General features: G+C 42.9%; 1 protein-coding gene across 1 annotated transcript in view; it reads left to right on the top strand.

The window, feature by feature from the left end:
- The window catches only part of LOC146784513 (zinc metalloproteinase-disintegrin-like berythractivase), a 2362040-nt gene that overhangs the window by 1026205 nt on the left and 1311571 nt on the right, over positions 1-24264 (top strand). The window contains exon 7 of the mRNA XM_085632969.1: positions 16926-16988. Coding sequence (XP_085489095.1) covers positions 16926-16988 — 63 coding nt within the window. The remainder of the gene's footprint in view (positions 1-16925; positions 16989-24264) is intronic.

Below are 24264 nucleotides of genomic sequence, written 5' to 3'. Positions count from 1 at the left end.
GTATGTTTGCCTTTGCCTCTTGTTATTTTTCTGTGTGTTGGATTTTATTTTGCTGGTCTAGATGTTTTATGCACTTTGCCACTGCTGTTCAGTGCCAAAGTGCAAGTTCTCCCTCTGTAAATTATTGTTATGGATTGGTGATTCCATGATTGGCATATTTGATTTACTAGTCAGTTACTGGTACAGTGCATTGTGTGTGCCCAGGGCCTGTAAATCAAATGCTGCTGGTGGGCCTTCAGCACTGATTGTGCCACCCACATAAGCAGCCTGTAAATGTAACCCAGGCCTGCCATTGCAGAGCCTCTGCGCAGTCTAGAACTGCCATGTCGACCTGGCCAGTGCACCCACTTGCCAGGCCCTAACCTTCCTTTTTCTTACATGTTAGTCGCCCCTAGATAGGCCCAAGGTACCCCTGTGGGCAGGGGGGTAGTGTATGTGAAAGGTAGGACATACCCTGATATGTGTGGCAGGTCCTGATAGTGAAATACTGCCAATTTAGGTTTTCACTATTGTAAGGCTATCTGTCCCCATAGAATAGAATGGGGAGTTTGTTCATAACATCTTATGAGCATTACTACCCATGGGAACAAGATGGGAAAATAAAGTTTGATATGCCAGAACGTCGAGATGAATCTTTTAGTGAGGGTGATTTTTACATTCTGGGTTTGAAAATGCCACTTTTAGAAAGTAGGTATTTTATTGCCTAACCATACAATGTGCCTCTGCGAGGTTGTGTAGTGACTGTCTGGCTCTGAAGTGACAGGGCCTGGGGATGTGCATTCTGCTCAGACAGCCACTTGGGGGGTTGAGACATGTCCTGCCTTTCCAGGGTGAGTCAGAGCTGGGCTGAATAGACCGGGCTGCATTCAGAGTAGGGGGAGGAGATTTCTTTCTCACATGAATGGGCCTGGTCTGCCAAAGACAATGCTGTCTCCACCTCCAGTTATGAAGCTGCACTAGAGATGACAGAACTGGTTTTGGATGGGCAAAGAGTTTCTCTGCACTAGAGAACAAAGAGATTTACTGTATAAAAAGAGGGGCCCAGATCCCAGACTTTTAGATCTGTTCCGGGAATCAAGAGGAACCTTTGCCAAGGAGAAGAACTGGAGAAACTGCAGAGGAATACTGCCCCCGTGCTGTTTGCTGTCTAGGGTTGGCCTGCCGTGGCTACTTTCTGCCAAGGAAAGGGAAAAGAACGTTGCTGTTTGCTGTGTCACCTGCTCGAGGATGCTTGAAATTGAGCTAGCCTACTGTTCTGAAGTCTCAGGGACACAAATACTTCACCCCAGCTCCCCTGAACTTCCTTTCTGGGAGTTTTGACCTGCCAAGAAGTGCCTTAGCTGTTCTGGGCCTCTGGAGGTTGTTCTGGCTGTTGGGAGCTGGAAAAGCAATGCAACGACGAGAAGCGTGACGCAACCGTACCTGGTTTCCGACGCATTGCCAAAGGAACCGACGCAGCGCGTGCTCGCGGCTCCAGAAATGGCAGCACGCCGCATGCAATAAGAAACCGACGCATCACCTCCTCTCCAGTAAGGAACACACATATCGCCTCCCCTGCGCAGCAGTAAGGAACTGACACATCACCTCCCTCGGAGCAAGGAACCGATGCATCAACCTTCCCTGATTGTAAGGAACCAACGCATCAGCTTCCCTGCGTTCCTTCTTGCTTATGTGCGCAACAAATCCAATGTACTCTGTGTGAAAAGTGTCACATCTGCAGTTTTCTTTGAACTGAACTATTTTTACCATTTGAAAGTCGTGTTTTTATTACTGTAATGTGGATTTTTGTAATTTCGGTCTTGTTTGGTTTAGATAAAGATTACTTATTTTATTAAACGGGTGTGGTGTCCATTCGTAGTGTTTTCATTGTATTACTGTATGTGTTCACAAATGCTTTACACACTGCTCGTTCCAAGCTACCAAGGTGGTGAGCAGGGGTTATTTTAGAAGTGTACCCCTTTACCCTGACTAGGAAGAAGGGTCCCTACTTGGACAAAGGTACCTACATCTGCCAACTAGAGACCCCCATTTCTAACAACCGCCATGTTGGAGCCCTTTGTGGCTTCTATCACAGTTTTTCTGGACCTTAAACTAGATCCTATTGTCAAACGCCCATTATCACTAGAAAGGTGTCTTTCCACCATGAATTTGTCCTTTTAAGCTGACCCCAGGGCAGTAAGTGCAAGGCCCCTGGCTCCATCTGCCCCATCAATCTTAGCAAGTCAGTGCGCTGATGCATGACACTAGAAACCAATTGGCTCAGCGCCTACTCTCACTGGAGTTAGCACCAGACGACACCTCCTACTGCCCACGTTCATACTTATCCTCCACCTACCGACCACCACTGTCCATAACATCAAAAGAGGTGGTCCCTTCTTATTCCAAGCGTAATCCTATGGAAGCAGTGAGTACCTCAGTCGCGACACCCGGAGGAGAGGCAAACAACTTTGGTCAAGAGGCATCGAACAATCGCACTCGATGCTTAAGCACCCTTCATCTAACACCAGAATCTACACCCTTCGTAGTATTCTTGCAAACGCCACAGTTCTTCTAGTGGGAGCAAAAAAGAAATTCGCCCAATGTAAGAATAAGATGGTGCATTGGTTGAACTTCAACACTGCCCCAGAACCGAGGGTGGAAAGCCAAATCATCATGTTGAGGAGAATAGTTAGTTAGTTAATGTTGCTTTATTCGATAACGTACAAAACACAAGAGCTGCAATTTATCAAAATTAGTTATAGGTATAAAATTATTAGATAAATTTGTCCTTCTAAAACATTATGTAACGAAATATATAAAAATTCATAGGAGTAAAACAATAAAACAGAGCATGCTGGTAATTCTAGTTTAGCAGCGTAGCATTATCACTCCAGAAGACTTTCCTTAAGTATTTTTTTTCGCTTATTCCATGCACAACCTAGAAACTTTGCCACCCCGCAGATCAGAGATGGAGTGCCGTCTGTTCTTAGAATTCGGATGGCAACAGAATGTTTTGTTGTTTCTGCAAATTGGTTTTAGCCATCTGGCCCTTGCCAGTTTGTATACAGGGCAAGCAAAAAGGAAATGGGCTGTGCTTTCCTCCGGCGCTGGGCAACATGGGCATGATTGTGCTGGAGATTTCGGAAGATTCCATTTGGCTGTGAACGAATTTAGGGGTAGGGACCCTAACCTAAATTGGATTTAAAGAGTTCTGTCTCTTGGGACTTGAATAAAGTCCATATATGGTTCAAAACAGCTAAATTGTTTGTGCGAGAAGAACTCCTCGGTTAGTCTTCTCATATGCGGATTTCTTAACTCCCGATCACCTACCCAGTTCCAATAAAGTAGTTTAAGCTCCTCTTTTGCCGGAGGGATCTGACTTGCCCATGCCCCAGACAGCCCTTGATCAATTAGTAATTTCTTGAGGTTCGCCAGCCATTTGACTTTGTTGCCTAGGTCGAGTGCAAGTACCTCTGAGAGTGCTGCTGCATACCCAGAGAGCTCCTGCGTCCGCCGTAGGCGTGCCCAGAAGAACAAGGGACGGGACCTGGCAATATCACTAAAGGAGCGTCTGCCCATATCGCATAAAATTGGTTTCAGAGGAGTGCTAGTGGGAAGTGAAACTAGCTCTCTAAGGAATTTATGTTCCGACTTGGAGATATCATCGATGTTATCAAACCCCCAGAGCTCGGCTCCGTACAGGGCTAAGCTCACTGCTTTACCAACCTTTACCGCAGTCATTAATGCTGTAGCCGTGTCCGGCCTCTTGGGTTCTATCTACAATGGTACCAGTCTCCAAAAAGGGAGATCGGGACAGTGCTCATTGTTATAGGCTTATCTCCCTACTCAACTCAGTTGTACAGTTATAGGCCGCATTGTTCTCAATAGGCTTTCCACATGGGCAGAGGACAATAACATCCTATCTGACGCCGAATATGGTTTCCGTCCGGGTCGATACACAGTGGCCCAAAGCTTAATTCTGTACTTGGTAGTCAACAAGTACACTGTTTACCTAGCCTTCATGGATCTGTCCTCAGCATTCGACCTTGTTAATAGAGCGAATCTTTGGCAGATCAAGTTGTCCCTAGGAGTTAGCCCAGACATTGTACAATTTTTGATGGATTTACACAGAGACACCAAGGCGGTGGTCTGATATCCCGAGAATTTGACCTTATCAGGGCCAATACTGCCATCTTTAACTTTGCATCCAGGCTGGGCAACAGACCTATCTGGCCCTTTTGAAGATCTATAAGGCCAAGTGCACTACTGAGGCAGGCTATGGTAGCGAGACCTGGGGTTACATGGAGCACAAGAAACTCCAAGTTGTTGAAATCAAATTTTTTTTAAACGTCTTATATGTCTCCCACAGTGTATTCCCTCTATTATAGTCCATGAAGAACTGGGGTCGGCTTTTCTTTCTGACCTGTTGTCTTACCTCCCCCTATCATTGTGAATGAACCTGTGGCTCAGGGAGGGAATCGCCCAAGCAAGGATATTTTGACTGATTGCCTTTCCCTAGATTACTATCATTGTATTCCCTGGCTCAAGTACGTAAAGGATTGTCTTGCGGACTTAGCAAGGGTTGACTTATTCACCAACTCAGAAACCATGTGTAGAAGAGACCAGTCTTGGGTGAAGGATAACTTTTTTTTTAAAACAGCAGATGGATAGGGAAGAAGAAGAGCTGAAGAAGCCTGGTGTGCATGGGTATTTCCCATTGAAAACGGTGCCATCAACCGAGCCCTATCTCTTATGGCTTAAAAGTTCCCACAACCGATTTTTACTGACTAGGGTTTCGTTTGGACCTTTTCTTTTATCTTCTGTCCCACCCAGGTGGGGCACATAGGGGCCAGAGTCTCCCTCCCTGTGGCTGCGACGGAAAGTCTCTGCAGGACATGATGCATTTTTTAATGTTCTGCAGTTTTTATGAGGTTCCCAGGAATTCTTATCCCATCCCCATTTTAGAGAAGGGAAATTTTAGACAGGTCTAACCCGCGTTTTTTCTCCACAAATTCTTACTAGCAACTCTGTGTTACATGTCCTTAGCTTCTTGAGGTCCACAATCAGGCTCAGATCTAGTTGTGATTAATCAATTTGCTAGTGTCCTTATAAACGTGTGACCATCTTAACCCGATTGCCCTGGTCAATGTCATAGCCTGTTCTTTATTCTTGTAACTTAGTGCGCCGCTGGCTAAGGAATGGAATCGTCTAAGGTACATTGCGTGATTTTTAACCAATGATTCTTTTGTCTTTATATTGTTGTAAATACTGCACGTAGTTTTAATGATGATTGGTGATTTTAATAGAAACTTGGGTAGATTGAAATGCATAGCGGATTGCTAAACTAGGGTGCCTTTCTCCCATTTTCTCAGATTTTTTTTTACAAATGTATACATTTTAACCATTTTTTATAATGTATTGGATATCTCCTCATCATCTTTTATTATACTGTAAGTCTCCTACTTTTCTTGTACTTTTATGGGCTATCTCAATAGATCGAATTACTGTTGTTGTTCACTTCCAGTTCTGGTCAGCTGTGGCTGGCTGTACATTCAAACTGCCCACTGAGGTCGGGAGTCAAGCAAGGTAGGGAAGGCCAGCGAATAATGCAACGTCAGACTCCGGTGTCCCATCTCTTCAGTCCCCTTTCTCCCTCCGTTTATATTGACTTTTTCTCGTTCTTGGCCACACTAGTAGCAGGGCTTGATTTGGGGAATCAAGCTTGTGCCTATGGCAGGTGAGTGGGTTGTACTTCAGGGGCAGAGTCTATTCCTCTGACGGCCCCGGCGTGGGAAGCCAGCTGCCAGTGCAGGAGCCAACCATCGCCGAGGGGTGGGGGGGTCACCAGTAAGCGCTGCTGCCCAGGTAGTAGTATGCCGATTGGAGGGCCCAGCAGGGGCAGAGGCAACAGATGTAGAGGCCGAAGGAGCAGGGTAGGCCTCATGTGAGCGCAGACCTGGGCCGGACGTGACCCCTGGGCTGTCTTCAATGCGTCCCCTCCATCTCCATGGCTTATCACTGTAGTTTTAGACAGTAGCGAGAGGGGTGATCGCGTTGCATCTTCTGCTGGATATGCACTCTACCCCTCTGGATTGTTCTTGCCTCTAGCTATAACATAGCGTCTTGTTTCTCCAGGCCCCTTTCTCCTTTTTAGGTCTCGCCTGACCAGCGCTTTAGCGCTGCTCTGGCGAGACTTATAGTAAGCGCGTTTTGGAAGTGCAAACAGTGGCTTTGCAGGCCTCCAACTACAGTGCATGTGACCCGTCCGGGCGCGCGCACCATTTGGCAGCCTGAAAAGCACTGCCTGATCACTTCGCGGCCCCTTTGATGTCCGTCAGTGAGCCGCGCGGCCACTGAGGACATCAAAGGGCACACCATTTGCACTGTGCCCGCCCCCACTCCCCCCTCCCACTCCCTCCTTGTCAACTTCAGTGCGCGCTTGTTTGCACTATACCAATTACCTCATCCTCCCATGTTTTAACAGGAAGAACGTATATAAAGTATCCATGAACAAGAAACGGTTTCCCTCCTGTATCCATGGCGGACTTTCTGATCAATGACGCTTCTGTCTAACCCTCACGAAAGCAGTTTGTTCCTTAAACTGCCTGGCAATTAAGATCGTTCGCGGGAATTACGTTTCTATACAATGAGTTATTTGAGAGAATAAAGCTTTGCTTGCTGCAGAGGGGAGAGCCCGTGCGCCCTCGCACGAAAGAACAACACGCAATCAAGTACACAACTCCATTTACAGCACAGGAACATTTACCCTATGACGCTCGAATAAAGACTGCTCCTTCGAGGTGAACTCTCAGCGTTTAATGTCTATGTTTAATTTGACTGAGCGCTGCAGCCGCCTAAACACACACATTTAACGAACTCGATACATTTCACCATCCACATGGAATAGGCTGTTTTTAGTGTTATTGTCCTTTTTCGCTGTCAGTCACTGTACCAGTCACGATTCCACCGATCTCCTGCAAACCCCAGGATGACTCATAGCATATCTGACGTAAAAGCACGACCAACGTAGTGAACCAGGGCTTTGCTGAAAGTGTTGCAGGATTTAATTCAAAGCAACTGTGGGGCAAGGTTAGGCTGACACGTTTGTAGCAGGGGTGCGGATGCTGCTCGTGGCGGGTCAACTGCGTCATCAATCCATCGGTCAATGAATGAATCATACACCCAAGCACACCGGGGCGGGACACAAACATGTTTAACTGGCGCTCTGACGGGGGCGCTTGCTCTAAACACCTTCTGTCCGCTGTGTTATGAAAGCAAGATTCTGGGTGTGATGATTCTCGGATTATCAGGTGGGCCACTGGAATTATGCGGCAGGGGAGGGCTAAAATATGCGGCAGGGTTGATTAAATTATGGGGCACATGAAGGCAAATTTGTGATAGTATTACTTCATTATTTTGTAATTATTCTTCATGGTAACACTGCCTGGGCAAAGATTTCACCTCAGCAGTAATTGTATAGCAACCAGATTCAGCAATACGCAGCTAAAAGATGACCATCAACCTCCACGAAGGGCCTTCCCCTGTACCGGAACTGAGGTAACCATGTTTTTAGAAAGTTTCGAACCGTTTGAGATAGAAACAATATTTTTCCCTAAAATATGCAGAATACGCAAATGATGGATTATATGTTCAAGCAGCAACACCAGAATTATGCGGTAAACTGTAACCGCAGAATGGTATAGTTCCAATGGTACTGCTTAGCAGTAATCTTCATTAGAAATAAACAATACAATCCTGCAGAAAGAACCTTTGAACGAAACATTTTAGATTTAGGCCCCTCCAACTGCAATTTGTAATGAGATACAAAAGTATTTTGGGAAACCCATGTGGCCGCTTTATAAATGTCTTTAGGAGATACTCCCTTGTGTGCTTCCTAGGATTTAGATTCTCCTTTGTTGACCTGCCCTGCACTGATTCTTGTAAAACAGATGAGTCTAAATCAATATTCATAAGCCAAAAAAAGTGTCTTGTGTATCCATCTACTTAAAGTAGAGGAAGTTGTATGAAGCCCTTTATCCTGAGTGCCAAAAGTTACAAACTAGAATTGCAGATTCCTAAACTCTGAAGAGTGACAGTCATAGACAAACAAGACTGTTTGTAAGGAGGGAAAACTGACAAGGTAATATCTTCATCTAAATTAATATCATCATTAAATAAAAAGAGGATGCCACCTTAGGTAGAAAGGCCGGATCAGTTCTTAAAACTACCTTATCTGGAAATAATTTATGATTTATCAAACAACACGGCTCCAATTTCTCCAATCCATCTTCCTGAAGTAATAGTGACTACAAAAAAATACTTAAAAGTTAGGAATTTGAGGGAAAAATAATCCAACGGTTTATAAGGAGAACTCTTTAGAGCCCTGAAAACCAATGGTAAAACCCGAGAAGCGATGGGAGAACGGATACAGGTATCTCGTTTGAACATTTTTTTATCAGTCTAGAAACAAGTTTTTCTCATTTAAAAACATCCTTTACGCAGAAGGCCTAAGTGGAAGCCTACGGACTGTGTTAGGTGGAAAGCTTCAACCCTAGTAAAATCCCATCACCAATGAAATCCAAAATTAATATAGGGGAGTGAGAAGAAGGAAGAAAATCCTTTGCTTCACACCAATGATAAAAATCAATCCAATCTGTAAAATCATTTTTTGAGTGGACGGTCTTCTAGACTCCTAAACTGAATAAGCTACATCCTCTAAACATCCCAAATTAAAATCAATCTCCTCTTTTCATCCTTCATTCACTCACTCTCAGGTTTAATAAGAAAGACTCTAGAAGAAGAACCCAAAGAGGAGAGGGACTGATTGGAGAAATTGAGGCTTCAGCCACTGCCAACCTGAACAAGCATTTGCAATGCAATAGGTCTCGCATTAACGCGAGTTTGAGCTATTGACATTGCAAATAACAATGCCTTTTATTTTTGTTTTCTTTTTAAAAACATAACAAGGCATTGTTATTTACAATGTCAATAGCTCAAACTCGCGTAACTGCGAGACCTATTGCATTGCAAATGCTTGTTTGTGTGTGTCGGCCATTGTGCTTGTGTCGGCAGGGAGAGCCGCACTCCTGGCGGCTGAAGCGACTCCCCCGATGGATGCGTCGCAGGTGGCAAGCCGGTGAAAGTCCACTGTCACCAAGGGGGGGGGGAGGGGGGGCACCAGTAGGTTCAACTGCCTGGATGGTATTAAATGGTCTTATGGGGTCAGTAGGGGCAAAGACAACCGGTGCAGAGGTTTATGGGAGTGGGGTAGGCCTCATGCACGCACGTGTATACCTCCAGGCTTGGGCCCGATGCTGCCCCCGGGCTGTCTTCAGCACGTCTCACCTGCCTCCCAGTTCCTCACTTCTGGTCCGGATCGCTGCAAAGAGCTTCTCCGCCGAGACTTCGACTTCGGCTCGGTCACCAAGAACACCTCGGAGGGGTGGGCCCTGTATATCTGCGGATCACTCCCTCCTCCGGCAATTGAGTTGTGCCACCACGGCTCAGCTGGCTAACTCTGGCTGCTCCGGTTCCAGTTCGGGAGCTGCCCCACAGCATAAGGGGTCCCAGTCTCCGCCTGTGTGTAATCATCGCCACCGGCTCGGTCCGTAAGTACAGGGGGTCCCGCAAAGCTTAACGCTGACAGCACACCACCTATTCTCCAGGACCTCCGCCTGGCCCGCATCGCTGATGGATTCGGCAGGCGTGGCTTCCTCCCTCCGTTTACTCTGCGCCAACAAGACTCGCAGTAGGTAAGGGTTGCTACACTTGCCTCCTACGTGTGGATGGATCTCCTGTAACAGAGATTTTCCAGGATAATAAGGGCAAGCAGTGGAGCTGTGCTAAATTGCACCTGCCATCTTAGCCACTTGGACACCCCCCATCAGGCTGATCATACTCTTGATGGAGTATTTACTAACAATCAGGATCTGAGTTTGTATAAGGTCCTGTCTATAGTGTGGTTTGACCATAAGGCCATTTTCCTTTCACATAAAGTTCCCACTATTAAGGGCCCCTGTGCAAAGGTATCAAGAACCTTTAAATTCCATCCTTAGAAAAACCTCAATTTTGATGAGTTAAATTGTATTCTTTCCAATTCGAATCCAATTCCAGATAATAATGTGGACATTGCTGTAGTAAATTACATAAACTGGATAGACTCTGCAGTTCTTCGATTAGTGCCAGAAAAAATAATAAATAGCCATAGGAAAAACATCTGCCTCTTGGTACTCACAGGAATTGAAAGCTCTTTAGCTGAAACGTAGACACCGATGAGGAAAGAGTATTGCTCGGAAGAAAAGACTTAATACAAACTGCTTCTTGTGGAGTATAAGGCACTAATCATTACAGTAAAATCTAAATACTTTACTGAAAAGATAAGTTTAGCTAAAGATACTACCAAAGAGCTGTTTAAAATGTTTAAGTCCTTGTCTAATTTTAGCAATGGTAGCAGTTTTAACCCTGACCAATCTTTCTGTAATAAGCCGGCTGAGTTCTTTCAGGCCAAAGTAAATCTCATCTTCCTGGATTTCAGTCAAAATCAGAATATCTTCAGTGCAGAGGGAGATTTGGCCTCCGTAGGGGTTGTGGATACTCAACAATCATGCAGGACAGTAGGTGGTCCTCTTATGGCTTTACTAAATTAAATATTGATCACAACACAGTTCCCAGCTATCTGGAAAAGAAGCCTCCATTGTTCTTTTGTTAAAATAAATCTTCATTGGATCAGCAAGATGTAAGAAGTTATAGGCATATTTCCCGCCTTCCCCTTCCTGCCAAAATATTTGAGAGGACTATGAATGAGGAAATTCTATCTTTTTTGGATGCTAACCAGCTGCAGTACGGTTTCAGAGCAAACCACTGTACTGAATCAGCCCTGGTGGCAGCCTCTGAAGAATTGAGAATGGTGGTTAACAAGGATGGAAAGATAGCATTGATTTTAATAGACCTATCTGCCGCCTTCAATATGGTCCGTCACTCACTCCTCATAAACCGGCTCCAGACGCTGGGCTTTAGGAATCCAGCACTGGCCTTGCTGAGCCCGTTCATATGCGAGAGGAAACAGATAGTGGCCCTGGGAGATTTTATCTCGGACCCCTTCTCCCTTCCTTGTGGGGTGCCTCAGGGGTCCTCTCTTAGCCCCACGCTTTTCAATATTTGTTACCCCTCTGGTCAATCTTATCCGCAGTTTTGGCTTCGCAGTTCTTTCTTATGCTGCAGACACACACATTGTGGTGTTAAATCATCTAATGTTGAAGAGGAGGCAAAAAAATTGTAGCTGCATGTCTCACATTGCAAACTGGAAGCAAAGCAATTGCTTGAAGCTAAACTCAGATACAACTGAGGTCTTGCTTTCTGAGAATCATTCCACCTTCTGGAATTCTTTATGGTGGTCATCCAACCTTGGCTCCCTTCCTTCTCTTGTTCAACAAGCTAGAAATTTGGGAGTCATTTTTTACATCAAACTGTCCTTCTCAGAGCAAATAAACCAAATGACTTCTTCTTGCTTTTTACTTGTCAGACTACTTTTGAAAATTCCTATGTTTGCTCTTATTTCTCAATCTTTGCAGGGTCTACACTGGCTTCCAATTAGGAATAGAATCAATTAAAAAAAATGTATGTCTGGTACATAATGCTCTTCACCGAACTGGACCAGAAGATTTTCAGAAGATTTTTTCCTGGCACTCTCCTACCCGGACTCTCAGATCTAGTTCTGCCAGAATCATAACTGTCCCCAAAATAGGCAAAGCTATATGGGGTGGCAGGACTTTCTCCTTCTGTGCTAGTAAACTTTGGAACTCTCTGCCTCTAACATTGCGTTTCCAATCCAATCTGCTGCAATTTAGGAACCAGCTTAAAATGTTTCTTTTTGTTGAGTCACACAGTTAATTTTAGTGACATGCTGAGTCTTTGAAGACCTTTTGGGGATGAACCGTTGACGTTAAGACACCTTTGGTAAGTGTGCGCTTTACAAAATAAAATTACAATTACTAGAGCTTATAGTGATTCAGATGGCTCTGAAAGCCTTTCTCCCCATTATAACGGGGAAGATTGTACTTCTCCAGACTGACAATATGACAGAAATGTACCAGAAACAAGGGGGAATGCACTCAACACAGTTGTCCCAATTAGCACAGATCATTTGGCACTGTGCTATTCGCCATCACATCCACGTCCTGGCAAAATATCTTCCAGTATTGGACAATACAGTAGTGGACCTACTAAGCAGAATGCAGCAACAAGTCCACCAGTGTAAACTCCACCCCCAAGTCCTCTTCAGTTACTTCCGCCATTGGGGACCGCCAGATGTAGACCTATTCGCCACAGTAGAAAACTCAAAATACAAAAAACTTCGCCTCCAGGTACCAGCATCCACAGTCGATGGGCAATGCTCAATGAATAACCTGTTAGGGGATATTTGGATGCTCTTTTCCATCTCTCAGTCATTCCAAATATAGTCTGGAAACTTGGACAAACAAGTCTCAAGATGATTCTCATAACTCCAACCTGTGCAAGTCAGCCCTGGTTCACAACGCTGTTAGAGTTGTCCCTAGTACCTCACAAGAAGCTTCCCAACATACCAGATCTTCTCGCTCACAACAAAGGCAGAGTCAGGTATCCAAACCCCAAACAACTCAACCTTGCATTCTGGCTCATGTAGAGTTTGGATACTTGCAATTGCTTCCAGAATGTATAAACATTCTAAAAGAGGCAAAACGTCCAATCACAAGAGCCTGTTATGCAGCTAAGTGGAAACGTTTTTTTCACTATTGGATAGCCCAGGAAATAGCCTCATGTCCACCCACAGTACAACAGATTATATGCTATCTGCTACAGCTCCAAAAGGCACATCTAGCTTAAACTTCCATATGATTGCATCTTGCAGCAATTGCTTATCTCCAAAACTGCCAGCATCAGTCACTTCTTTGTATACCATTCATCAAAGCTTTTATGGAAGGGTTGAAAAGAATAATTCCACCACGTACATCACCATTACCTTCCTGGAAGTTAAATGTCGATCTTTCACGGCTAATGTCTACAATTTTTTAACATCCTCATTTGTGTCATCTGCAGTTCCTCTCTTGGCAGGTAGCTTTCCTTGTTGCTATATTTTCCGTGAGAAGAGTTAGTGGAGTTCATGCTCTAACCACAGAGTAGCCTATTTTCAAGTTGTACAGGATAAGGTTGATCTTTGTACAACTCTAAAATGTCTCCCAAAGGTCATCTCTCCTTTCCACTTAAACCAAACACTTGATTTACCATTGTTCTTTCCTAACCCAGAGACTGTTGCAGAGAGGGCTCTTCATACACTTGATGTTAAAAGAGCACTAATGTATTATATAGAAAGGACTAAGAGCCATATGTACTAAAGCATTTACCCATTGACACAGAATATGTAAAATCCTTTAATTCATCTGGCCCTAAATCTTTTAGAAAGACACTACAGCGTTTTGTATCTTTCTCAAATCCAGGCAATTTTGTCGGTTTATTGTGGAAATTAATTTCCATTCAGGTGTGTAGAAGGGCTGCAATCCTGGTTCGCTGAACCACTGAGATTAATCTTATCGTTTCAACATTGTGTTGGCGAGTGCAGGACATCAGTGCCTTAACCCTTTGTTTTTGTATGCTTTTTAGGTCTCGCCAACGCAGCGCGCATGCGCTGCATAGGAAAAAGACCTTTAGTCATCGGCACAGCTTTGCGGGCAAAAACTTGCACGCGTTGCATTGCTTTGAATGGCAACGTGTGCACGTTTGGCGATTCCGTTACGGGAGAGAGCTTTCGAACCATATGTTTGTAATTAACTAGCTCGCTCCCGCAAGGGAAACAGGCCCAGGCTCCCTCCTCTATCCCCGCCCCCTGCTGCTTTTCTCTTGCTACTCCTCGTCCTACGCATTCACGTCGGCCTCGTGCCCCGTCACTTGAGAGCTGGCGCATGCGCTTCACATGCATTGTGATTCCGTGTTGGTGTTTCCACCATTTACCCCCATATTGACCTCAGCGCACTCGGCGGAGGGTAGCTTTTCCCCTTGTGTTGTCCCATCCTGACACAATGACTGGCAACCTCCGCCCCACAACTCGAAGCCTGACGGAAGGGTTTGTGAGCCAGCTCCCAGATTTCATTCTAGCAATACTCCATTAGACCCGGGGGAGGATGCGTTGCCATCTGCCTGTATGCCGTTTAACACGTGGAGCTCTTAACATGCATAGACTGTCTTCTAAAGCAGACTTCCAAGCACATGTGGGCGTTTCTTAGTAAAGGAATTTGCATATGTATATGCATGCCAGGTTTCTGTGCTCGTATCCTAAGAGATGAAAATCTCTGCTGGGGGTTGCAAGCGTGCAATGATGCGTGAGAATGATCACGGGAAATGCCCGAAATGCTACTGTACAGTGGATGGTTTATCGGGACGGCCTAGACAGACAGTTAGGAACCCGAGTGGTCACGTTTTATTCAAAGACCGTTTGCAATTGCTGCTTTCGATTAGAGAGCCCTGCTATATATAGCTCTGTGACGCAAATTGGAGATTGTCCACTAAAGATTTGTGGTTTTGTTCCCAACCTGGTGGTGACATGTTATAGTAACCACATCAATCCAGGGGAAGTGCTGTTGGGCCTTCAGGGGGAACATTTTGAACTCGCCGTATTTAGCGATATCATGTTCCTATGGCCTTTGTTGGGAGCGGCAAGCACTCTATTAGCTACCTTCTGGAAAAAGAATACCATGCCGAGTATGGCGCATTAGATTGGAAAGCTGTTGAGACTCTTGGCTCTTAAAAAATGAACACACGATCTGAGCCATGCAGAAAAACAGTTTGCAGCCATATGGTCCGTGCTGATTCAGTATTTATCCAGACTCTTTTTTTTGGGGGGGGGGGGGGGGGGAGTTTTATATAGCGCAAACTCGATCTGAGGGTATCAGAGAGTTTTACATGAGCACCAGATGGACACATTCATTTTGTTAGGCACAGGGAGATTAAGTGATTTGCCCAGAATCACAGGATGTTGAGCGTCCCTGCTGAGTCTCGAACCCGGCTCCACAGCTTCGAGGTCGACCGATCTTGATCATCAACACTTTGCTGCACTTAAGATAAAGGGCCTTGCAATTATTTATGTAATGGGTTGACATCTGTACCACAACTGCTTTGCTATAGGTATTTGGGCAGTGGCAGGGCAATATGTTGGGACAGAGCCGCCCATGAGTAGACAATACATGTAAGAGCAGTGCTTGAAATGGAAAAATAGAAGGGCAGGTACTCTCCATTCAAAAGTATTGCATTTCTCTTGAGAAGTGCCGGTACTCTCCGTTTCGAAATAAGTAAGTGCTGGTACTCTGTACCGGACAGTACTGGCCCATTTAAAGCACTGTGTAAGAGTGTATCTGAGAGAAAGGCAAAAGGGGGACTGGGGTGGGGGCTCCATGGAATGGTTAGGGTATGTTCTTGTTATCCACATGTTTTTATTGTACTGCTAAAATATCAATAAAAGGATTTGAATAAAAGAAGCAACTACATCATTATTTGTGTCAAAGCACTAATACAGCACAAGCACCTGATCTAATTCAGCTAATCACTGATTAAGTTAATGACTTCCATTTAGAATAAATGTGTGTGAAACATGTTACGTGAATATCCTGAACACCTCAAATGAAACAGGCCCTCCTATATACGTTTGGATAACGCTGATCTAATCCCACCATGGCATACATTCCTGTGGCAGATGCCATCAAAAGCAAGTTGCTTTCAAACATACCTCTCCCTCTGTAAAGGTTGCTCGTTGTGCCACTGGATTCAAGCTAGCCTGGCTGATGAGGGTTGATCCCCCAAAACTGGTCCCACGATGCTTGTATTCCGTCTAGGGAGGACCTGGCCTGGCAGTTCGGGCTGGACTTTCCCCATGGGGAGCAGGATCAAGACTGATTTGCATATAGCTGGGTCCAAACTGGGGTGGCGTGGTGAGCAAAAGCAAAATGGATTTAACCCAGATCATTTGACCGGGGGGAGTGTTTGGAAAGTTTCAGCACTCCGTCCATCATCTTGTTGTGTTTGCTAGTGCATCTTTGTTCCACATGTACGAGACATACAGTCTGTGATTCCTAGATAGGATGGATGCTTCGATACCTTTCTGTAAAAAGAGGCCTCCACCCCAGCCTTCACGAGCAGTGGGCTTCCGCCTCACATCTAAGGCAGTCTTAGATGCCAGTTTGATGATTGAAAGTACAGAGGTGGCAATACATCCCACATAGACATAGTAGCTTCACAGCGCCAACCAAATAAAGAGGAGCGGTCCAGGACACTGGTCATGTTACCTGCTGTGAACAATTATTTTACAAGAAATCAGAAGTGCAGTTCTTTCAAGGCAAATAGATATACTAACTTTGAAGACTTAACGTTTACATGTACTGCATCCTAAATACGAAGTAAATGTAAACGTGAAGTCTTATACTTACTTACAAGGTCCCAAAAGCGAGACCTATTGGCTATGCCAATGCTTGTTTACACTATTGTTGGCAACTCTGCCCTATGCACTGAGGTGATCGCTGCTGGTAGTCTTGCATAGGGTGGGCACTAACATAATTTTGCCTACAACACCATTTAACAATAGTAGCTCGGGATGATTTTCACTGAACATAGGTAGCTCTTATTACACAAAAGGATGGAGACCCCTGCCCTAAAGTTTGCCAGTGCAGAACTAATGGACGGCAATTCTCTTGTGGCGACGCTATTGCCTGGAACACTCTGCCTTTGCATAAATGCCTCACTTCTCACTACTTAGCTAACAGGAAATCGCTTAAAACTTTTTTCTTTGTAAACGAATACTTCGGTTCTGAGTACTGCCGTATTTAGCGCTAGTATGCCATTGGGTAGTTGTGTGCTTAATAAACCCGATTTGACATCCTTGCATATCATGTAATGTTTTTTGTCATCTGATTGTTTTTTTTTTTCAGAAACAAGATTTTCTTAAAGCCAAGAAGTACGTTGAGTTCCACATGGTGACTGATACTTCCCTTGTGAGTATCCAGATGTATATTATGAAAAATAACACATCTGTAATACATTAAATGCGATACGATTGTCTGGGGACTTTGCTGCTTTCAGGTTCATGTGCAAAATTCTGCTTCCCATAAATGTCCTTGCCCAAGGTGGGAAAATGTTGCATGGCAAACAAGACTCAAATATATAGTAATATATTATATATGTTATGGAAAGGTCACTGCCGTGAAATGCAAAATAAAAGCCTAAATTATGTGAATATGGCTATGCATTTATATATAATGATCTTCACTGAAAAAACACAGTTAAAAAGTTCTGTTTTAGTTAAAGGCTCAAAAGTCAAAACAACCTAAATTCTACAGTTACCTTTACTAACTCCAGCACAGTTGACTGCCATATTTATATCATGTTACTTGTTTTTTGTATCTGTGCTGTTCCCAAATATGTGTCTTGTTCATGGCATTCACATATCGGTGTTATTTTCAGTGAATCTCGTTTTTTCCCTGTAGCTTTTACTTATTTTTACAGCCCCTGCGCAGCACGGGTTAGGCACATGGCCTGTGGGCAGGCCCTACACCAAACCAGCCATGGCTGCCCAACCGCCACCGTGAATGGCCTTTGGCCATGGGACGAGCGTGTTGGGTGCAGGCCTTCGCTCGCGGCCAGGTCCAGCTTCCACTCTGCTGAGGACGCTACTAACTGGGGGCTGAGCAAATGGCCTGTAGCAATGCCCTGTACTATATAATCTACCTTCCAAGCAAAGCCAGACACTTATTTTCGTGTTTGGCTTTGCTTAGATTTTTAGGTCGAGCCTAGCGGCAGTACACATTCGCTGCCCACTCTGTGAGACTGCTGTAATAGAGTATTGGAGAGAAGCCATGCCCACTCTCCGCCGATATTTTTCATTGGCTTTTGTCATTGTCTTTCGTAAATGCTACCTTCGGAATGTTTAATAGGCTTGTTAGTTCCTCCTTAGTACGGCCTTATCTTAATTTGGAACCTCCCATGGCTACTGGCCCCTTTACTTGGTTGTTACACGTTACATGTACTATTTTATTTATCGAGTTTTTTTACGTTAGACACAACAACGTGCTTTGCTTACATTCAGGGGCCATGCCCGCTTTCACTTTCGAAGCAGACGGGACAATGGGGTTCGCTTGTTGGTAATGCCATAGGTGTCGCATTTAAATTCGAGACCTATAGCATTGCCAATATTTTTTCCTTGTTTCTTGCTATATTTTACTGTAAAACAGCTCAAAGCTTTGCTATTTTCTTCTATTCAAGCCTACTCCCCTTTTGAAGCCTCCCAGTACAAATAAACTTTACTGGTTAGCCAAGTTCTCAGCAAAACTTCCAGTTAAAACAAGATAAATGCGTATTAAAGGTAAAACTTTGGACCCGTGCACGGGGTCTTAAAAAAAATTACTTATGTTTAGGTGCTAACCAGACGTGGGATTTGAGGATCGTAATTGTTTACCACATCCGTAAGCTTCGACTGAACAATACCAAATCACATGTTCCACTTTGCAAGTCTAAGTAATCCTACAACAACCGCTGATTTACAGCAGATCTGGAAAATTCAAGAGTAGTCTGGAGTGGCAAGTGTAGTGCCAGGAGCAAGACCTGTGGTGCTCAACTGGCCAAGAACTATCTTTACCAGTATTGGTGTGAGTTGATTAATGTGTATTTCACAAGAGTGCGGCGTTGTAATCGGTTGGTGTGTATGCATTTTGGGGAGGTGGCATACTCTAAGTGAGGGAAAAAGCAGAGGAGTTCAAGAAATGCCACGAAAAAAAGAGTAGTGTGGGATTATTACATAGGAACTTCCTAAATCGGACTGTGGGGTCACAACATGATAATGACTAAAAAAAAACATGACTCCTCTATACAGAATAAGATAAGACATACAAAGGATAGATGGAGTAGTGATAAAAGCAGTTTCAGGTAGGGAGAATTCATTTAGAGGGGAAACAAATGCAAGTGAAAGGCAAACAAGGGGGGGTCAGTGACGCAGTTCCCCCTCTACACTCCTGATACCCCTCTTGCTTGAACTGTGTTTCTAACTCTACCATACTTTACCGTAAGACCCTGCCAACCTTTATTCCGCACTTAACACTCCCAGGGTCCGGGTTCAAAGCTTGAAGCTGCAGCCACAGGTACCGACTGTGCCATGGCTGGGCTCTGCTCCAACTCATTCTGAGTTCTGGGGTCAGAGCCCAGGTGGAGCTCTGGGTCCAGTACAATGTGTCGGAGTCAACTCATGGTTTTTAAAGTGCAAAACAAAAATCACCCCTAATCAAATCAATCACATCTGGTCCTATTCACGAAGGTGAATTAAATTTGGAGATTTACTACAAGTACATTTACTGTTACATTTTGTAGTAACTTTACTACTTGTGTCTATTAACCATTTGCGAGTGTAGAGTTATTTAAAAGTTTGGACTTACATTTCCTCACTCCCTGGATGGAGTCTAATTTACAAATGTAAATTACTTCTAAAAGGTCACACTTTGGTGGAGGTCTCTGCCACTGTGGAGGAGAACTCCACCTGGTAAAGTAGAGGCAAAAGTTTATAAAACAAAAAATAGTAATAATATTTTAATATGATATATTAATATGTGTTAAAAATATTTATTTAAAAAAATAACTAAAGCGCTATAGAATGAATTTTTAGCTAAATATTTAATTTCAAATAAATTAAATGATACAAATTTGTCTTGAGATTTAAATTGCTAAAAACCTCAACTAAGATAGAAAATTTATATTTATTATGTAGTAAAAACTATTTCAAATGTGTAAAGAATTAATGTAACGTATTTTAATCATATTTTAAAAAAACAATTAGTTACATTAATTTTTTAATTACATTGATTCATATTTTTAAAAATGTGAAGTAAGTTAATTAATTTTAACATTAGTTCCTGTTAGGTGTTATTTTAAGTCCTGGTCTCTATTATTTTCTATGAGAGGGTGCTGCGATATCAGTGGTTTGCCATGTGTGGTGCTGGACTTACTCCAGCTCTGAGCTGAAGTACATTTACTACTGTTTTTGGTCCTTTTTAGTTGGTTTTAGTAACTATAGAAGAGCAGTTTGTGAATACCATTGAGCTTACTCTTTAGTGGATGTGTATATGTCTCTTCCTAAACCTCTTCCTAGCCCTTCTGTAATCCCGTCTTAGAACTCTCAAAAACCCTCCCCTTGTAGTAAGTTTGTCCTGTTTTCCAGCAATGTCCCTCACACATTTAGTACTGAAACATTAATGTATGTGGAGATCTCTGCAGTATGTCTAAAAATCTCAGCACTTAAATGAAGGCAATGCTGAGGCATTGACCTCCCCATGCAGGTTAGTGAATAGTATTTTGTAAGATATTAGTAGTACTACTAAACATACTACATAATGCAGTTTGTGAATAGGCCCACAGTCTTACAATTTAAAAATGTGACCGGAAGGACATCATGATTTTAAGCAGCAAAGATATACATATGTGCTAACCCTTTAAAGCCCACTCTGCCTCTTTTTTGAAAGTTTATAACTCAAACAACTTTACAGCAAACCCAAAAATCAGACTTTCTGAGTAAAGTTTTAGTCTCATACCAAATTCTGGGAAAATACATTTAAGCTGTTAGAGCTAATCATGAGAGAAAAACATCTGGTGGGAGCTAAACTGGAAACTCACTCATTTTCTCCCCCCACCCTTCACTTTTTACCATGGATGGATCTTCATTAAACTTGCTATGTTGAAACATAGCTGACTGAGTTATTGGTTTGATCTTTTTCATGCACATCCGTTCACAGAGTCAATTTAGAAGCAAATCAAAATATGGCTTTTCAATGGGAAATGTGACTCAAAAAATATAACTGTGACTATATATATTTAGAATTAAAAAAAAGAGCCTGCTAAACTGATCAGAGTCATTATGATCAAAGTCTTTAGCATTCGTTAATGCATGTCTCCTATATTAATCTTGAGGTTCATAAGTATGATAACTGGTCGAGTTTTCATCCATTTAATCTCCATATCAAATATTACAATATTATGCTCCAAGTTCAGTCTTTACAGTAATTAGGTGCACATCTAATACATGTTTTGTGGTCCTACCGCTTTCTCAAGGCTAAAATGTTCTTTAAATAATCTTCAAGTACATTTATTCTAAAGTTAGGTTGCCACTTGAGTATTCACTTCAGAAATCTAGTTGCATCCTCATATGTCTTTAAAGAAGGTTATGTAATTTGAGAGGTCAGTGATGTCCTCAATAATGCCATTCAGCATGTCATGAGTGATGTAATATGTGAGGTTGTAAACAGTGCATGGCGGGGGCACAGGTTATAGTAAGCTCATTAAACTATAACCGGTGAATTTCACAGTTGTTTTGGTTTAAACATTATTTTTAGTTTTTGTCAACACTTAACAATAACATCACATTAATCCTCGTTTTTCAGTGTTTGTGTGTGTGTGTGTGTGTATATATATATATATATATATATATATAAGCAAAGTTTTCCAATAACATGCACTCTCAGCAACACAAAATCCACCAGGTTTGCAAAGTCCAAGGGTGTTCATTCACTTACAACATGTTTTGGCTTGCACGAAAGCCTTGTTCACGTAAATGAATGTGTTAGAGAGCAAAGTTAATAAAGCATCAGGCAAATGCTAGACACAAACAAGGGACTGACATGAAATCATTATTCGTCAAAATGCATGGCAGACATATTGTTATATACGCACAATATACGATGCAAATAGTTCGTGTATGCATGTAAATCATATTGATTGCCGCACTGGTGTCACAAAGAAACATAATAAGACGTTATGATTATGCAAGTCTTGTACACAAAATGTATGTGTTTAAAACAAAACTGAACTATTAACGCTATAGGCAGATGCTAAGCATAGAGGAAGGACTGAGATCGAGTGCCTTACGTCAATCTGTGTGGCAGACATATTGTAATGTGCGATAAACGTATAAAAGCAAAATAGCTCATGTATGCATGCAGATTTTAAATATTAACACAATGAGTCCCAGAATAGACCTGGTGTCATGTTCGCATCATAAGTTCAATTCATTCTGTAATATTCCCTCAGTGGAAATGGTCATAGTGTCAACACAATAATGTGGAAATAAACGAATATGCTCTTACAAAAACATGAAGCCTGTGATAGTGCCAAACATCAAAATAATGACTAATGTCCCACCACACAAACCACCCATGCCAAAATGGATTGACTTCCAGCCTAAATAGGCAGCAGCTATAAACGTGTCAATTGGCACGTACAAGCGTCCAATAAGGTTAACAATCAAATTATTGCAAACTCTTGGAATAATGTCAAACCAAAAACAAACTGCGAGGACAAGGGCATAAAGAGTTCAAGTTTTTACATAAAATACGTACAAGTGCATATATCACCAATCACATGGAACTAATCCGATATCAGCCATAATTGTTCGAAAGTTCACCAAGTCCATGCTAGAAAAGATTACTGTAAAGAATTACTAGACAAAATTACTAGAAATAACTGCTAGAAGAAATTGCTAGAAAAAATTATTATAAAATTGTTATAATAAACACAAATAATATAAATTTGTGTATATATGAGAGAATATGCACAATCTGTCCGCCAAATAAGTCCAAGTCCTCAACATGTAAATGAACTGCTGAATTATTGTACACATGACCAAACTCGTAAGGCATATGTGTAAAATTTATAATGGCATATCACATAATGGAATGTTTGTAGGGAGTTGAAGACGTCAGGTAGTACTTGCCAGAGATGCCAATCAGTGAAGAAGTGCTCAGTGATAAAATGGTGAAAAGGGTAGGTTGCCCATGAAAAGTGAGTGTTGTGGTTGGGCCCCTTCCTTTCCTCCTGTTAGAAGAAACATAATAAAACAACGTCAGTGGCTGTAGAATTAAAAACAATACAATAGAATAAACTTCTTCTTATGCTCTAAACTAAAAGGTAGTGGAGAGAGGAAAGAAGATATGGAGCAAACATGATCAGTAAAACACGTTAGTATCAAGCAAAGGAAACCCACTGGATATGGCGTAATGTCATTATTACTCTCTAAGATGTACTGCTAGTTCCTCATCTTGATTAAGACCCCCTGGGTCTTTGGACTGAAAATCAACAATGTACTTAGACTCTCTCTGCCTGAGTTTTAACACCCTATTTCCCCCTCTGGGGTTCCTGGTGATTTGCTCTAAAATAAAAAATCTAAGTAGTGATGTATTGGAGAAATGTTTGTCCCTGAAGTGTCGGGCCACCGGGTATTTTTCATCATTATGCGTGATCGCTCGACAATGCTCAAGAACACGTTTCTTGGCTAATAGGGTGGTGCTCCCTATGTACAAAAGTTTGCAAGGGCATTCAATCACATAAATCACGTAGGTGGAGCTACATGTGAGGAATTGTTTGATCTCTTTCTTGATGCCATTATAGTTGACCATATTGGTGAAAGTGCTGTTGTTGCATGCCTTGCAATGGCCACAAGGAAAAAATCCTTTGAGGCCATGCTCATGACCAGACGGATAGATGGTAACATCACTTTGTACCAGCATGTCCCTGATACTTCTCCTTTTCCGATAGGTCACGCCTCTGTTCGAAATACATTCCCCAATTATGTTGTCACACTTGAGGATGTCCCAATTTTGGGATAATATCCTAAAGATGTTTTTAGATTCTGCATTATACGTCATGATCAGGCGAGTGTTACAGTCAGTATCATCTTCAGCTTCAGAGGGCTTATCAGACAGAGTCAGAGATCTGGGGACACCGTCGGCTCTGTCTTTGGTTTTGCGGAGCACCCAATTCGGATAGCCCCTGATTTTAAATTTGACATTTCTTTACATTCTTGCTGGTATGCCGATTCTGTATTGCAATTTCTTTTGGCCCTCAGCAGTTCCCCATACGGGATACTCCATTTAAGGGTATCCGGATGGCTGCTGAGGGCATGCAGGATGCTATTGCCTGCAGTGGTTTTCCTGAAAAGTGTTGTATGCAGTTGATTATCCTTGATGTCAAGTCTGACATCTGAATATTCAGCAAAGGTCTTACTAATATGGCTAGTCCGCACAATATTGTTTTGGTTAGTATTCAGTTCAGTGCCTGCAATTCGCTTCCATTCCAGAAGACGAATAAATCGTCAATGTAACGCCACCATGTGGTGATATGTGTGAGATGCCCTGCATAGGCAGGGCTGGCAAAGATCTCTTGCTCCCAGTGTCCCAGGAAGAGGTTTGCAAAGCTGGGCGCAAAGCACGAACCCTTCGCTGTACCAACCAACTGCCT

This window comes from Triturus cristatus, chromosome 11 (genome assembly GCF_964204655.1).
Source record: "Triturus cristatus chromosome 11, aTriCri1.1, whole genome shotgun sequence".
NCBI classification, from domain to species: Eukaryota; Metazoa; Chordata; class Amphibia; order Caudata; family Salamandridae; genus Triturus; species Triturus cristatus.
The sequence above is the reverse complement of the archived record's forward strand: the minus strand, read 5'-3'. Positions and strand labels throughout refer to the sequence as shown.